At 47.8% G+C, this 17663-nt stretch overlaps 3 protein-coding genes across 4 annotated transcripts in view; 2 read left to right on the plus strand and 1 right to left on the minus strand.

Annotated features, from left to right (window-relative positions):
* LOC144326657 (uncharacterized) overlaps positions 1–17663 on the minus strand; it is a 279931-nt gene that overhangs the window by 170281 nt on the left and 91987 nt on the right. The window lies entirely within an intron of this gene.
* LOC144326646 (uncharacterized) lies at positions 4262–10989 on the plus strand. 2 transcript variants are annotated; one of them, XM_077923282.1, is made up of 3 exons: positions 4262–4308; positions 5401–5563; positions 8608–10989. In XM_077923282.1, exon 3 carries the CDS (start codon positions 8685–8687, stop codon positions 10359–10361), a length of 1677 nt encoding a protein of 558 aa, XP_077779408.1. In that variant the 5' UTR covers positions 4262–4308; positions 5401–5563; positions 8608–8684; the 3' UTR covers positions 10362–10989. The 2 variants fall into 2 exon arrangements, with proteins under 2 accessions (XP_077779408.1, XP_077779407.1); XM_077923281.1 differs by lacking the exon at positions 4262–4308 and adding an exon at positions 4486–4694.
* Positions 13260–17663, plus strand: part of LOC114589681 (uncharacterized) — a 35328-nt gene continuing 30924 nt past the window's right edge. The window contains exon 1 of the mRNA XM_077923145.1: positions 13260–13748. Coding sequence (XP_077779271.1) covers positions 13475–13748 — 274 coding nt within the window. The 5' untranslated portion in view covers positions 13260–13474. The remainder of the gene's footprint in view (positions 13749–17663) is intronic.

The following is a 17663-nucleotide window of genomic DNA, read 5'->3' on the forward strand; positions in this document are numbered from 1 at the left end:
CTGGAGGAACCACTGTTCACCATTGGTCACTTTTCTCCTAAGAAAGAGGAGATGAGTCCAGAAGACTTGCGTCTAGTACGTAGGTCTGAAAGGGCGACCAAAGGCAGACCTCCAAAGAGGTATGCTGATGAGTTTGCTAAGACAGCAACTGCTGTTCTTAGTAGCTCAGAGAAGGTGTGGGAACCTTCAAGCTTCAAAGAGGTTCAGGAGTTAACCTCTAAAGATGCTGAGCCTTGGCTTAATGCCATGAAGGCTGAAGTTGATTCCTTGAACAGGAACCAAACTTGGGAACTGGTACCGGTAGTCCCAGGAATGAGACTGGTTGGCAGCAAATGGGTCTTCAAGGCCAAGACAGACCAGAATGGCAAGGTAGTCAGACACAAAGCCAGATTGGTTGCCAGAGGTTTTTCACAGGTACCAGGACAGGATTACCACGAGACCTACTCACCCACAGTCAAATATGAGAGCATTCGGCTGATGCTCAAGATTGCTGCGGAGGAGAAACTGCATGTTTCCCACCACGACATTAATACAGCTTTTTTGTACGGGATTTTGGGGGGGGAGCTGTTCATGCTTCCACCTGATGGGATGGAAATACAGAAGGGAATGGTCTGTAAACTGCGGAAATCCTTGTATGGTCTCAAGCAGAGTGCCAGGTGTTGGAACACAAAACTCACTGAGACATTGCTTTCTCTAGGTTTTCACCAGGGCAAAGCTGATCCATGTGTGTTTGTCAAGGAGGAGGGGCAAAACAAACTGTATTGTTTATGTTTTGTTGATGATCTTCTGATGTTTTGGAAGAATCAGGCTTTTTACCAAAGCACTCTAACTCAACTGAAGGAGCACTTTGACATGAAGGATCTTGGTGAGGTATTCAACTATCTTTCTCTGCAGGTGGAGAGGGACCAAGCAGGTAATTTTCTGGTACACCAAACACAGAAAATTGCTGATGTGTTAACCAGGTTGAATTTGGTTGATGCAAACCCAGCAGACACACCGATGGTGACAGGTTACCAGGTAGACAGTACTGCTGAAGCGTTTTCTGACACAACGCTATACAGATGCATTCTAGGCAAGTTGAATTTAATTGCCAGATGTTCAAGACCTGACATAGCTGTAAGCTGTAATCTGCTTAGCAGACATGCCAACAATCCTACGGTTCAGGATTGGAAAGCTCTGAAGCGCATAGCCCGCTATTTGAAAGGGACTATGCACTACAGGCTGAGGTTCACCAGTCAGAAGACTGGAGGTCTTGAAATCTTTGCTGATGCAAGTTTTGGAAGTGACACCACGGATGGTACAAGCACTTCTGGTGTGTGCTACATGTACAACCACTGCCTGTTTGACTGGTTGTGCAAAAAGCAGACAACAGTGAGCCTAAGTTCCTGTGAAGCAGAACTCAATGCTCTGTCATTTTCACTCATGGATTGTGAATGGTTGATGCAACTGTTTAAGGACATCGGGGTTTCTGTGAAATGTCCTATACAAGTGTATCAAGACAATAGATCGTGTTTGGCTTTGCTGAACTCGGAGAGTTGCAAGCAGAGAACCAAGTACTTGCAGATTAAGCTACATCGTGCAAGAGAGTGTATTCAGAAAGGACTGATTCAGGTGTCCTACATGGCAGGAAATGAAATTCCTGCTGATCTGTTGTCTAAGGTTGTTAACAGAGAACAACATAAGGTTTATGTACAAAGGTTGCAATTGAGTGAACCACAGGTACAACAGGTTACACGGAAAGGGGGAGGATGTTAGGATATTTCCGTTCCACCTTAAGAGAGAGCAGGCTTGTGAGTCACAGAGTCTGCGCATTTCCTGTTCACAGGATGTTTATGTTCTGATGTTCCTTTCGATTTCAGTTGGCCGGAGACTCAGAACAGAACGGTCATGTTTTCCTTTGTTCTGTTCAACGCTAAATAAAGTCTGTAAATTATGCTCTTCTGCGGTGCGAGCTTTTGGCTGTGTTTCTGCTGATAAACAGTGTACACAAGCCTGGAATGTGGCAATCTATTTCTAAGGCTTCGTGTCGCTAACTGCTGGATCTGCCTGTCTCCGGGAGATCGATGGACGTCCGGCACACGGCTTGGGGCCATGATGGACAATATCTCCCTGGCAGTTTCCCAACACGTACTACTTGCAATGCAACTTCCACGCTCCATGCGCTTTCATAGAATCTGTCGAGCTGGAAGGGAGCCGAGGGTCATCTAGTCCCACCCGCTGCAATGCAGTAATACGCCGCTGCCCCCCTACAAGGGATCGAACCTGCAACCTTGGCCTTATCAGCGCCGTGCTCTTAAACTGAGCCACCCGGGCTCCCCTTTCCCCCACCTTCTTGCGTGCCTGAACCTGTCCGCGTTTTGCATTCTAACACTTGCAAGCTCCATCCTCCAGCAGTTCCCTGACGCCGGCTGCGCTTCCTTTCAGGCCAGTACTTGGCAGCCATAAACTCACACCGTGTCCAATATCCTATAAAAAGCATTAATCGGAATACCTTGCAACATTTCATCAAAGAAAATTGAGATGCCCTATTCCATAATAATAATAATAGTAATAATTTTATTATTTATACCCTTCTAATCTGACTGGGCTGCCCCAGTCACCTTGGATAAAAATATAATAAAGCATGAAACATTTAAAAAAAACTTCCCTTCAGATGACTTCTGAAGTTGTAGAGTTACTTATCTCCTTGGCTTGGGGGGTGTCTAATAAAAATAAAAATAAATTATTTATACCCTGCCCATCTGGCTGGGCTTCCCCAGCCACTCTGGGCGGCTTCCAAAAAAATATTAATACGTCAAACATTAAAAGCTTCCCTAAACAGGGCTGCCTTCGGATGTCTTCTAAAAGTCTGGTAGTTGTTCTTCTCTTTGACATCTGGTGGGAGGGCGTTCCACAGGGCAGGTGCCACCACCGAGAAGGCCCTCTGCCTGGTTCCCTGTAACTTGGCTTCTTGCAGGGAGGGAACCGCCAGAAGGCCCTCGGTGCTGGACCTCAGTGTCCGGGCAGAATGATGGGGGTGGAGACGCTCCTTCAGGTCTACTGGACCAAGGCCGTTTAGGGCTTTAAAGGTCAACACCAACACTTTGAATTGTGCTCAGAAACGTACAGGGAGCCAATGTAGGTCTTTCAATGTAACTTCATACATTATTATTATTGTTGTTGTTGTTGTTGTTGTTTAGTCGTTTAGTCGTGTCCGACTCTTCGTGACCCCCTGGACCAGAGCACGCCAGGCACTCCTGTCTTCCACTGCTTCCCGCAGTTTGGTCAGACTCATGTTTGTGGCTTCCCCTCCCCATCCAGCTTGGTTTCCCTAGCCACTCGGAAACCCGAACCCTATGGAAATAGGGATGTCAAGGTTGCAGGTTCGATCCCCGCACGGGACAGCTGCGTGGTACTGCATCTTTCCTCAGGGCCTGCAAGACAGAGCTGTTCCACCTGGCCTTTGGTTTGGACTCAGTGGGACCCTTATGTCTTCCCTCCCCTTACAGTTTTGATTTGTGGGCTACTTTTAAAATGAGGCTGCTTTTCAAATTGCATTTTAACCTGTATTTTAAATTGGTCCCTCCCCCCATTATGTTTCTATTGTAATTTTACCGGTGTTAGCCGCCCTGAGCCCGGCTCTGGCTGGGGAGGGCGGGGTATAAATAAAATGTATCATCATCATCATCATAGGGGGTTGGACTAGATGACCATCGGGTCCCTTCCGACTCTAGGATTCTATGATTCTATAAAGTCAAGTGTTACCGGAAAAATTCGAGGGCGCGCTCGCCCTCGAGTGCTAAAATGCACGGGTTAGGGGGCGCAAATTACTTGCCTTGCCCCGGGTGCTGACAACCCACGCTACGCCACTGCCAGCAAGAGCTGTTTGGCAGGGGAAGAGACTCCGGTCTACTTTGCAGGGCTGCTGTAACGGGGACCCCCTGCGCCCCGGCCCTGCCTCCCCCCGTCGGGAAATGGGGGTGAGACTGACCGGACCCCCCCCTCTCCCGGCAAGGGATTAAAAGGGGGGGATGTCCCCTTCCTGCCCCGGAGGACTTTTTCCCAGTTGGGGGGGGGGTCTCCTTCCCTGCCGCCTCCGGGGATCGAACCCGGGACTTTCTCAGGAGAGAATCAGGAAAACGGAGCTGCTTTGGGAGGAGGAGAATTGGTGTCGTCGGGGAGGGAGGGGCCACTCATTCCTCCCCCCCCCCCCGGTCAGTGAGCTCCGCTTCCTAGAGAGGCAGGGAGGGGGCCAAGGGGGGAGGGGAGGGGCCTGATCCACCTTCCCGGAAGAGGAGCAGCTCTGCGGAGGAGGAGGAAGGAAAAGAGGTGCGAAATATATCTATATATTGGGGGGGGGGGGAGAAGGAGGCGCTTTTCCTCCTCCTGAATCTGCAAACAGGGCAGCTGGGAAGGGGGGCAGGATTTGGGGCGGGGGGGTGAAATCTGGGGCGGATCTGGGGATCCGGCGAGCGGGGGAGGGGCTGGTTTAGGCGCTGGGGGGAGAAAGGAGCCCCTTCCCCCGAGGGGGCGCCTCCTTGGAGACCCCCAGCCCTTTGGGAATAGCAGAGCGAGCAGGGGAGGGGGGAGAGGAGATGCTCAGCCCCCCCCCCGGGAAGGAAATGGGAGGCCCCCCCAGGGCTGGGACTTGAACCCAGGCCCCAGTTCCGCCTTCCCGCTGGCAGGAATCCCTGGGGCGCCGCCATCCTGGCTTGGTGGGTCCCCTTTGGGGGGAGAAGGGTTAATGGGGGCTAGAGAGGCCTGGATGGAGACCCCCCCCCCCGTCTCCCTCCTGGGATGGGGAGAGATTTGGCAGGAAGGCTGAGCTGGCCAGGGGGGCCTTTGGGGAAAGGGGACCCTGGGGGGGCGGAGGGAGGAGGAAGTTGGGGGGCGGAGGGAGGAAGGGAGCATCCCTGGGGGAGGGATCAAAGCCATCTGGGAGAGACTGGGGGGCCGCCTGCCTTGACTTCTCCCTCCTGCCCAGGAATCTGCCATGACTCTGCGTAGACCAGGGAGAGATCCCTGAGCAGGAGCCCCGATCCAGCCACCCTCTCCTCCCCTGAAGCTCAGTCCTTGCCCTGCCTCAGGTCCCAGATCAGGAGCTGCAGGGGGCGCTGGGGGCTGTTAGAGCGAGTCCAACCATGGGGGGAAAGAGGAAAGGGAGGAAGCCCACATTATCCCCCCCCCCCCTTTGAGGCTTCTCTCTGGGCAACTCCAGTCTCTCCCACATGCCTGTGTTTCCGTGCAGAAGCATCTAAAGGTCTCCCCCCCAGAGACACCTGGGCCCAACTCCTTCTCACCTGCTTTCCATTATTCCCACTATATCAGATCTCTAAACTCTGTGGGATTCAAGATTGTTATGGAAATGGGTGGGTTCCTGTGTCCCCCCCTCAAGAGCCTGCCTTATTATTATTATTACAGTGGTACCTCGGGTTACATACGCTTCAGGTTACAGACTCCGCTAACCCAGGATGAGAACAGAAATTGTGCTCCTGCGGCGCAGCGGCAGCAGGAGGCCCCATTAGCTAAAGTGGGGCTTCAGGTTAAGAGCAGTTTCAGGTTAAGAACGGACCACGAGAACGAAGTAAGTACCACTGCAAACGAAGCAAGGTACCACTGTACTGCAGTTTCAATTATTGTTATTTTTATTTATTTATTGAATCTATTAGTTGCTTGCTCTTGCCCAGGGCAGCCCAAAGGGACTTACAACCAGTTGTTGTTGTTGTTGTTATGTTCCACGGTGACACTCCAAGGCCTTCTTTGTCGTGTTTCCTGTATTTGGGGCGGCAGAGAGAAGGCTGTTCTCAGGGCCTGCTCCACCGTGAGGGAAACTGAGGCAGCCCCCTCAGGCAGCAGATGCAAGGAGGGGAGGGCGCTGAGTCCCATTTGGCCTGCCCTGATTTAACCCTCTATCCTCTCATCCAGTGGAAGGAGCTGTCCCATTGCCAGTGTCCCAGACACAATGCAGCCGCCTTGGGAAGTCAATGGTGCCGGATGATTTGGGAATGTGAGGAGTTGGTTGGACTGTATCAGGAAGATGTTGGAGATCACGGAGAAAGGAGAAATGAAAGCGTTTTCAGAGGAGGGGGAAGATGGAGAAAGTGTGTCCCCCCAGATAAGACTCCCATCTTCCCTGGCCATGGGCCATCCTTGCTTGGGCAGGTGATACTTTGAGTCCAACCACATCTGGAGGGCCAGAGATGCCTCAACTCAGCATAGAAGGTTTCTCTAGGGCTCAGTGTTACTTGGGAGTTGGTGGAACTGGATCTTAAGGGTTCTTGAGACATTTCTGAGGGATTGTGATTGGTATCCGGACCCTAACACTATAAATCCAAGGTGTCCACACTGAGCAGTTTATCAACCCTGCTGGCCGCTGGGGAAGACCTTCTGAAGGAAATGGTTTGCCCCCAAAGTTAATTCCTTCCTTCCTCCGCTGCTGCTGCTGCCCACACTAAAGGAATGTCTGGATGAAATCCCAGGGATGTCTGGCTCCTATTACAAAGAGATCCAGTTGATATTCTAGAATAAAGTGTGGCTAAGATTCTGAGTCACAATCATGGCAGAGAAATACAGCCAGGGAATATGAAACTGATCTGAAGATTGGTCTCTTCTTTACACTTTTTGTTGTTGTTGTTGTTATATTACATTCAGGAGGACACACCACTGGTTTCATCTTCTTTCTTTTCTTTCCCACAATGGGTATTATTCACCTTTAATACTCACCTTTTCAGTGTCACACATATTTTTATCTTCTGGTCTTCAGATGAAGAGAGGTATAACAATTTAATAAATAAATCCCAGTTGAAGCAGAGCTAGAATATCCAGAAGCCCTTGGCCACCCAGGGCAAAGGAGGAAGAACAGTGAGAGAGGCCTGGACAGGGAATCTCCGCTAAGATAAGCCAGTGTCAGGAGGCAGGTGCGAGACCTGGCGGCATATAATTATTATAAATCATAATTGGGGTGAGTGTCTCAATCTGGCCTTCCCAGCGGTCAGGCTCCAGCTGCTTTCCTTCTGCATCTCCAGCTCTCTCCATTCAAGAATGCAAGGCTGAGAGATGGAGGTCCAACCCCAAGAACATTCTCCAACTGAGCACTCCTTCAACCGACCACAAGCACCAAGCCTTGTCACTGTAGCAGGAACCCCCCCACCCCAATCATTCTGTTTGTACAAACTTCACACACACTGACACACTACATACGCCACATTTCTGTTATAAATTCATAGAAAATCAACCATACATCGGATTTGCACTGTTCCATTTTTATTTTACTCCATATGACAAGGACTATCAAAGGGGGTGGCTTGGTTCTGGTCAGCCATAATCCCTTCACCATCCCAGCACATCCACAGGAGCCCTGCCCAGTTGCTATGTCAACCCTGATGATCCCAGACAGAAGACAATCAAGATCACAAAGAACTTGCATATGGGAGTGGGTTCAGCATGGACTGAAACAAAGGACAATGATCAGATCTTCCCTGGGGGGGGGGGGGGCAGGAAACTGCAAACTCTCCTTTGTCTCCTGGAAGTGACTCATGGGCAGGGGGAAAGGAAAAACCAGCCAGGTGACAGGACACTCAGGTTACCACCACAATTCCTCCCTCAACCCCTCCTTTCTGTAATGTATGCATGATGTCATCCCCTTCTGTAATGTATGCATGATGTTTCTGGGGATGGGCTTGACCTAGAGGATGGGAATTTCAAAAGTTTTTATAAGGTCTTGCACACCATCTTTCTGGGTCTTTTCCTCTCTCCTGCAAGTGAGGGGAACACCCTGATGCATCAGTTCAATAAAGGCCAAGCCTACAGGCTGCTGTTTTGCTCCAAGTTATCCTGGTTGGTGTCTTTGTTTTTGTCCAAGAGAGCCCTTGGATTTTTCCGTTAACACTTTGTAGGTTCTCCATCGGTCAGAGAGAATAACAGAGGGAAACCAGGATGGAGACGACTCTCCAAAAGGCCACGTCTCTCTCTCTCTGTCTCCCCAGATTGGGAAGGACAGATTGGGTGTCTCAATCTGGCCTTCCCAGCAGTCAGGCTCCAGCTGTTTTCCTTCTGCATCTCCAGCTCTCTCCATTCAAGAATGCAAGGCTGAGAGATGGAGGTCCAACCCCAAGAACATTCTCCAACTGAACACTCCTGCAACCGACCACAAGCACCAAGCCTTGTCACTAGACTTATATATGGGTCTCCCAAAATGGTCACTATGCACCTCCTGAGGCCAAAGGGACTGTGCAGGTGATTAATAAAGATCTAGAAGTCGAAGGGGACAAAATGTGGCCCAAGGGGTGGAGTATTATAGTGCAGCGGATGAAAAACTTCATGATGAATTTAGGATCCTGATTAATATTGGCCAGGTTCATGGAACATAGAGCAGCTCCCGTTCCTGTGAGAAATCACTTTTTATAAAACATAAACCCCACAGTTCAACCGTATTCTAAGATAATGCTGCTTCATTAACAATAATTAAGGGTTATGAAAGGCTGATGATGCATTACCATTATTTAACATTATTTCTTTTGCCTATGCTAAAAAATTGGAACATATGGAGGACAGGAGAGAATTTACAAGATGTTAAAATAAGAGCAGGTGCTAATTGATGTGTGTAATATTCCTTTGTTCTCTTCCTAGGTTTCCTTTCCCCCCGCTCCTCCCTGTTGAAAGAAGACAATGGAGAAGGCAGTCAAAATTCTGGAGGGCCATGTCCAATGGGAATAACGAAGAAACCATATAAATTCATGGAATTTGAAAAGAGAGAGGAGAAACAATTTGAAAGTATGGAGTGTGGGAAGAGTTTCACTGACAGTGGAACACTTGGAAAACATCAGCGTACTCACACAGGAGAGAAACCATTTAAATGCATGGAGTGTGGAAAAAGCTTTGGTTGGAGTTCAAACCTTCGTATACATAAACACACTCACACAGGGGAGAAACCATATGAATGTAAGGAGTGTGGAAAGAGCTTCAGTCAGATTGGACACCTTAGAAACCATCAACGAACCCACACAGGGGAAAAACCTTATAAATGTATGGAGTGTGGAAAGAGCTTCACCGATAGTGGAACATTTAGAAAACATCAACAGACACACACGGGCGAGAAACCATTCAAATGCATGGAATGTGTAAAGAGCTTCAGTCAGAGGAGAAGCCTTATAATCCATCAACGGATTCACACAGGGGAGAAACCATTTGAATGTTTGGAGTGTGGAAAGAGTTTCAGTACAAAGAGGGGACTGAATATTCATCATAAAACTCACACTGGGGAAAAACCATTTAAATGTATACTGTGTGAGAAGAGCTTCACTGTTAGTAGAACACTTAGAATCCATCATCGAACTCACACAGGGGAAAAACCATATAAATGTATGGATTGTGGAAAGAGATTCAGTCACAGTGAAACACTGAGAAAACATAAACGGACTCACACAGGGGAGAAACCGTTTAAATGCATGGAATGTGGAAAGAGCTTTATTGATGGTAAAGCACTTAATATCCATAATCAAACTCACACAGGGGAAAAATCATTTGAATGTATGGATTGTGGAAAGAGATTCACTTACAGTGAAACACTTAGAATCCATCAACGGACTCACACAGGGGAGAAACCATTTAAATGTAAAGAGTGTGGAAAAAGCTTCACTTCTAGTGGAGCAGTAAGAAGACATCAATGGACTCACTCAGGGGAAAAACCATTTAAATGCATGGAATGTGGAAAGAGTTTTATTGAGAGGAGAGAGCTGAGAACCCATCATCAAACTCACACAGGGGAGAAACCATTTAAATGTATGCTGTGTGATAAGAGCTTCACTGAGAATAGAAAACTTAGAATCCATCATCGAACTCACACAGGGGAAAAACCATATAAATGTATGGATTGTGGAAAGAGATTCAGTCACAGTGAAACACTAAGAAAACATCAACGGACTCACACAGGGGAAAAACCATTTAAATGCATGGAATGTGGAAAGAGCTTTATTGATGGTACAGCACTTAATATCCATAATCAAATTCACACAGGGGAAAAATCATTTGAATGTAAGGAGTGTGGAAAGGGCTTCACTTCTAGTGGATCAGTAAGAAGACATCAGTGGACTCACTCAGGTGAAATACCATTTAAATGCATGGAATGTGGAAAGAGTTTCATTGAGAGGAGAGAGCTGAGAACCCATCATCAAACTCACACAGGGGAGAAACCATTTAAATGTAAGGAGTGTGGAAAGGGCTTCACCAATGTTGGAAATGTTAGAAGACATCAACGGACTCACACGGGAGAAACCATTTCAATGTATGGAGAGTTGAAAGAGTTTCTTTCAGAGTGGAACCCTAATTTCACAGACAGGAAACTTAGACAACATCAACAGACTCACTCGGGGACAAGCAAATAAATGTATGGAGTGTGGAAAGAGCGTCAATAGAAGTGGAAACCTTAGCAAACATCAGCGAACTCTAAAAGGGAAAACCACTTACGTATATGGAGCGTACATAGAGCTTCAGTCCTGATGTTCTTAGAAACCATCAATGGACTCGCAAGGAGGAAAAGCTTTAAGAGTTGAAACCCTACAGTCCACAAACTGAAAAATCTAAAATGGTTTGAATGGAAGGAGTGTGGTGCTGGGATGGATGTTGGGATGTTTTTGCCTCTACGCATGGGTCTGGGAATGTTCTGATCAGTTCACATTGAGTTCAGTACCCTGACCTGTTCTTAACGCATTGTTGACCACATCTACGGAACGCGATTGTTATGTTCTTTCATGTCATGCAAAATCAATCATTAGTAATGGTTTAAGTCTTGATACTCAATCACTAGTTAATAGTTTAATAAGGAGGTTTCACGCCTGTCCAATTCTGTGTTCCCTTTCCCACCCTTTAATCTATTGATGATTAATACCTATATTCAACCTTTGCATTGTATTCATGTTAACCAATCAGCAACAAGCACATATGTGGAAATGCTGTAATATTCAATAAAAGGGACTCTCCGAGACATGCTCGAGAGATGCCTCCCGTATGACACCTTGCCATTCGTCTGTCGCTTATTTCAACCCAACAGTGTGGGAAGTGTTTCGATTGCTTTATATATAGATAATTTTATTAATACAGTGGTACCTCGGGTTACATACGCTTCAGGTTACAGACTCTGCTAACCCAGAAATAGTGTTTCAGGTTAAGAACTTTGCTTCAGGATGAGAACAGAAACCGTGCTCCGGCGGCGGAGCAGCAGCAGGAGGCCCCATTAGCTAAAGTGGTGCTTCAGGTTAAGAACGGACCTCCGGAACGAATTAAGTACTTAACCTGAGGCACCACTGTATCTAATTTTATTTACAAATTGCGTTCAAAAATGGAAGCATTCACCTCTGGGTTCTTGGCGTTTGAAAGCCCCAAACGTTCAACTTCCGAAGCGTTCTACAATCGAGATTCCACTGAGAATCCAGCAATAGTGTGTTGTCCAACGATATCCATTCTTTTAACCAACACAAAGAGGCTGCCTCGTATTAGAAAATCTAGCAGTGCGAAGCCACCTCTATTTTTAGTATCTATCAAAATTTTATACTTTATTCTGTTTTCCCCCGCCAGAGTAATCATGAAATATCTCTTTGCCATTCGTTAAAGAAGCTTGTATTATTTATTATTGGTATCATTTAGAATAAAAACAGTATCTTAGGTAAAACATTTCTCTTTATGGTTGAAATCCTTCGTAAAAGTGAAAGTTTCATCCTCCCCTATATTTCCAAATGTTTTTAACATTTTTTGATACTCTTAACGTAATTGGAATATGTTGTAATTCAGTGTTTTTCAAATAAACCCTTATTTAGTCTCCATCTATACAATGAACTCTTTTCACCCTTCATTATCACCCATTTTCAGTTTTGATCTGATATAGTTCTTGGCTGGATCTCTACAGTCTTTAATCCTGTAGGCAGTTCCTTCAATATCCAGATCATGTTTCTTCTTCCCGCAGAATCCTTTGAATCAGAAGAACATGTTTACTCTTGTTCTAATGGGGGTCTGAATCTCCAAGCATCTGGGTTGGCAAACTAAGGCCTGTGGGCCGGATCAGGCGCAATTGCCTTCTAGATCCGGCCTGCGGACGGTCCGGGAATCGCCCCATGGATTGCCAGCACGCACGTTCTTTCCCTCTCCCTCACACGGCGGCGCTTTTCTCCTCAGGGACGAGCAATCTTGTCCCACAACGGGTGCCATCAACGGGGGGAGTCGGCTCACCCACCTGCCTGCCTCTGAAGGGTGTCGCTGGGAAGGGGGTGTGACGCTGGCTGCCGGCTGCTGCTGCATTATCCTCTTGCTCCTCCTCCCTCTCCCTCAGTCTATCCTTCCTTCCTTTTCTGCGCCCCTTCTCCTCACGCGCTTTCTTCGTCACCCCCTCCCTCCTTCATTCCTCCCATGGCGTTCAGGCGGTTTGTTGCAGCGTCCGCAGCTGTCGCTTGCGGGTTGGGAAGCAGCAGCAGTTGGTGGGTAAAAGCTGCAGCAACGCCCCGGTTCCCCTGCCTCTGTCCTTCGCTCCGCCAGGGCTGCTGCTTCTGTCTTCTCCGGCCCACGCAGCCTCCTGCCCTGCCCTGGCACCTGGCTGGAGAAGCCCAACTGGGGCTATTGGGATGACAACTGGGACAGGTAAAGCCAAACATCTTCAGGCCTCTTTGCAGACAGGCCAAAATCGCTCATTTCCCCCCAAAATATAGTCCGGTCCCCAACAAGGTCTGAGGGACAGTGGACTGGCCCCCTGCTGAAAAAGTCTGCTGACCCCTGATCTAGTAGATCCATTGTTGTAACCATATAAAAAAAGTATTTGGTATTTTGCCTTCTTTTCAGACACTTTCCCTCAGTGTTCTCTCATAGTCCAGTGATCCTACTCCATTAAATTCACCCATAATAATTATATTTCTGCCATAAACCTCAGACATACTTTCCTCCAATAGTTGGAAGAAATCTCATGCGAAAAGTGGCTCTGAATCTGAAAGTCCCAGTCCCAAATCTTAATCCTGCCACCCTAAGATATTATAAGCAAGCCCCACATTCCTCTTTCCTCCTGCAATAGGGAGGTTAGAACGACACTTAATAGCCTGCAGGGATCCTAAGAGCCAGAATTGCTTAAAATTGCAGGGAGAGAGAGAAAAACTGGATTTGAAATGACCAAACCACAAGATGAGAAGTCTCCCTACTAAATGAGGGAAGGGGGAGGCATGGGGGGGGGGGCTTTTGAAGTCTCCCTGCTGGCAAGGGAATTCCAGAGCAAGGGCGCCTCTCTCTGTCTGGAGTCCCTCCCTGCCTCTGAGTCCAGTGGGGGGGGGGGCTGGTGTTTGAAGCTGGGCTTGGCTGTTGGGGGGCGAAGCTCAGCAATGCAGCCGTTGCTCTGCATGCAGAAGGACCCCGGCTGAGGGCTTGGCATGCAGAAGGAGGCCCAGAAGGAGATCCTCCCCCTGCCTAAACTTGCCCAGCTTCCCCCCCTCCCTGCCGCCAGTTGGGGGGCGGGGGCCGGGTCCCCATGGAGCTCCCAGAGCAGGAGGCCAGAGGCAGCGCCGCCCCGTCTCCTTCCCCTCCGGACACAGGGAGGGGCTGCTCTTGGAGATGTAGCTCTAGGGGCAAGCGCGTCGGAAAAGGAGCCGGAAGTGTCGCCGCGAAATGCGCCGGAAGTTTCCAGACAGGGAAAGGAGGAGGGGCGTCGCTGAAGAGCCCCCCCCCCGTCGCCGCCGCCCCCCTTTCTATTGCAGACAAGGAGAGCGGACTAATCCGGAGCCAGGGAGGCGGAGGACCAAGAGGTAAAGGGGGAGAGAAGGGGGGGAAATAGAGGGGGAGGGAGGACGAAGATACCCCCCCCCAAGAAAACGCCCTCCCTGGGGCCCGTCGACAGGGGCCCCGATCCAGGCCCCGATCCAGGTGGGAAGGGGGGACCCAACACCTGCAGGGATCTACACCTTGCAAGATCTCCTGGGCAGCAGCAGCACCGCCAGACTCCCCTTTCTCTTTCCTGGGGGGCCGAGAGATGCTCAGCTGCCCTGGCGGGAAGGGGAAGGAGGACCCCAAGCAGGGCTGGGGGTGGGGCTGAGGCCCCCCATTCTCCCTGGGGTCGTGGGGCGCCTGGGTGGGGAAAGGGAGAGAGGGAGTCCATGGAAGGGTTAATGGGAGAGGGAGGAGCCTCGACAGAGACCCCTCCCCTTCCATCACATCTTATTCCCCAGTCTCCCTGCTGGCAGTCTGGCAGTCCCAGATTATCTGTATTCACTAGGACTCCTAGCCATACTTTGGATTGTCCTGAATACCACCATTTGGTAGCCTAGCCCAAACCCAAAAGTCCTGCTAGGATGCATCTTGGCTTCCCTGCAGATGAAACTGAGTGTGTGAGGATTGATAATATTTCCATTTATCCGTTTCAGACCCCTAAGTAGTAGCAGCTGCCAGGACATTGTCCTGTTTGCCTCTGTATGAAGGTAAAGGTAAAGGTACCCCTGCCCGTACGGGCCAGTCGTGTCCGACTCTAGGGTTGTGCGCCCATCTCACTTAAGAGGCCGGGGGCCAGCGCTGTCCAGAGACACTTCCGGGTCACGTGGCCAGCGTGACAAAGCTGCATCTGGCGAGCCAGCGCAGCACACGGAAACGCCGTTTACCTTCCCGCCAGTAAGCGGTCCCTATTTATCTACTTGCACCCGGGGGTGCTTTCGAACTGCTAGGTTGGCAGGCGCTGGGACGGAGCAGCGGGAGCGCACCCCACCGCGGGGATTCGAACCGTCGACCTTTCGATCGGCAAGCCCTAGGCGCTGAGGCTTTAACCCACAGCGCCACCCGCGCCCCGTGTTTGCCTCTGTATAGTTCCAGCCTTATTTCAGACGTTGTGGTAGATTGCAATCAGGGTGGATTTGATATAAGTCAAATTGATTTCAATCACAATTTACGGTAAATCACTAGTCAGTATGATTCTATTTAAATCAAAAATTTCTGATTTGCTTACACTATTAGAAATACATAGACAGATAATTATGAAATCATTCTGAGGTTTAATAAGTTAACTGTATATATTTGGACAACATTTCTGCTGTAATTTATTGGAAGGAGAAAAATAATCATTTCCTTAATAACAACTTAAGCAATTTATTTAAGTAAAACAATAATATAGCATGTTGGTAAACATTTTTTTAAAAAAAACAACCAAGCAGACTGAGTTTTAGCGCACAAGAAAAACTCAGAACTTAAGCATTTCACCACCTCCACTACCAGCCACCCCTTGGGATTGACTTCTGCATCCAGGTGCCTATTCTGTACAGTTAAGTGTTAGTGCGGTTGTTGGAACCCAGTGGGATTGGGAAGAGGTTGCCAGCCCTGAAGAGCCTTCAGCGCTTGCCTCAAGTCTGACTTGCACAATTATTACACAAAGACCCCAAGATGTGTGGAGTATTCTGCTCACAAGGTTGAACTTTAATTTTTACTGCTTCACACTTAGCTACTTGTGCAGATCTCTTCCACTGCAAACCATCTGTTCATTGAACCTCTTAGAACTTAGAATTTAAGGGGTTGATTCTGTTTATATAATTCTGCATTGGAACAATGGGATTAAGGTTTTCCATCAACTCTGTATGTTTATTTTATAACATTTTTCCTGTGAAGAAAAGGCATGTTATCTCTGCAGATACAGAAATTCACACTTTTGAGAATGGCAAAAACGAGCATCTGTGACAATATCTTCTCTTTAGAAAAACTTCCCCAAATAATCTTACAAAAACCTCTGGAAGAGCATGACATTGTGAATGGATTATCATGGGAATTGGGGTTGCTTATGTGTAAACCTCCACCTGCTCCAAACTGCGTGAGGCGGTTGCGTTTCCCCCGGCTGAGCAGCCCCCCTTGGGCACGACTGCTTCAGTCGCTGGCAGAATCCGTCAGTGGGCGTTTCCTAAACTTCTTCCAACATAAGAATTCCTTCACGGACAGCCTCCTTCTCGCCTCTCTGCGCGGCAGCCTTCTGCGCAGAGTAGGCGTGCCTATCGGTGGTCCTCCACTCTCCTCACTGACCTCACTGGAAGAGTCTCGGAGCCTCCCCTCCGAAGTGCTCTCCAACCCTCCTTTCTTCCTGGTGTCACCTGGGTTTCCTTCCCCCGCGGGAGCCCTCTCCCCTCCTGTACTGGTTCCCTCTCCGGCATCATTGGGGAGCCTTGCCTCTCTGCTTTGCTCCGATGTCAGTTCCCTGACATGGATTAATGGAATTCATTTACCCAAAAAATTAAATATTGCATATAAAGCCTCATGCTAGATAATTAAAAACAAATCCTTATTTCCTGATGAATAGCCTTTGGACTATAATGTAATTAAATATAAAACTATCTTTAGATAGACTTTTTCCTCTAAAAGCATTTTATTTTTTAAAAAATTCTGATTAAAATAAAAAAAACTGATTTAAATAAAAAAATCTGATTTTAATTTTTTTTAAAAAATCATTGATTGTATCCACCCTGATTGCAATCTTTAGCTGCTGATAACATGGCAATGTTTAGCAGCTCATATTGTGAGGTTTAGCTGGTGAGAACATTGCAACTGTTAGCTGACGAGTTATCACGATATTGAAAATCAGATATTTCCTAGTCCTTATACACATTGGATCTGCGATATAATGTCAGCTCAAATATTAGGAAACAGTTAGCACATTAACATCAAGCCCAGCTCTAATTATGACCTAAATTTCTGGCCCAGTGCATCATTGCAGATTTTACCAGTTTTATTTTGCTTCCCATTCTAATAGTATCTCATACATTTTGGAATTTTTTTTAAAAAAATTGTTCAGTAGTACCTAAGAGACCAACTAAGTTTGTTCTGGGGATGAGCTTTCGTGTGCATGCGCACTTCTTCAGATTGGACAGTTTTCTACCTGAAATTTGGGAAACACTTTCTCTTTCCTCTCAATAATATCTCTTTCAAACTGTGAACCTCTCCCTTTATCTTGTCCAAACAAGATGATTTGATGGTATTGAAACCAATCCGCCACCACACCTCCCACCTCATCCTGTTTATTCAGTTTTATTTCTTCTTCCGAAAAGTCCAAAAGATCTCTGTAAGTTGCCCATTGCTTCTTCTGTATTGCATTTTTTAAAAAGCTGTTGCTTTTGTGGGTGGAAGCCAAAGAGGTGTTTTTCTTTCCAGCAGATTATTATATTTATCCCATACTGTAAAAAGGATTTTCTGAATAACCTGATTCATAGAGCTCTTGTGTGTTTTAGTTTTATCCTGCCGTAAATAAGCGTGCCAACCAAACATATTCTTGTTTGATGTTTAGTCATTTAGTCGTGTCCGACTCTTCGTGACCCCATGGACCAGAGCACGCCAGGCACCCCTGTCCTCCACTGCCTCCCGCAGTTTGGCCAGACCCATGTCTGTAGCTTCGAAGACACTATCCAACCATCTCGTCCTCTGTCGTCCCCTTCTCCTTGTGCCCTCCATCTTTCCCAACATCAGGGTCTTTTCCAGGAAGTCTTCTCTTCTCATGAGGTGGCCAAAGTCTTGGAGCCTCAGCTTCACGATCTGTCCTTCCAGTGAGCACTCAGGGCTGATTTCCTTAAGAATGGATCGGTTTGTTCTTCTTGCAGTCCATGGGACTCTCAAGAGTCTCCTCCAGCACCATAATTCAAAAGCATCAATTGTTCGGCGATCAGCCTTCTTTATGGTCCAGCTCTCACTTCCATACATCACTA

Source organism: Podarcis muralis, chromosome 2, assembly GCF_964188315.1.
Source record: "Podarcis muralis chromosome 2, rPodMur119.hap1.1, whole genome shotgun sequence".
NCBI classification, from domain to species: domain Eukaryota; kingdom Metazoa; phylum Chordata; class Lepidosauria; order Squamata; family Lacertidae; genus Podarcis; species Podarcis muralis.

Bases quoted from the DNA above. Each gene is read 5' to 3' on its own strand.
- LOC144326646 (XM_077923282.1), top strand. From the start codon at position 8,685: ATGGGAATAACGAAGAAACCATATAAATTCATGGAATTTGAAAAGAGA.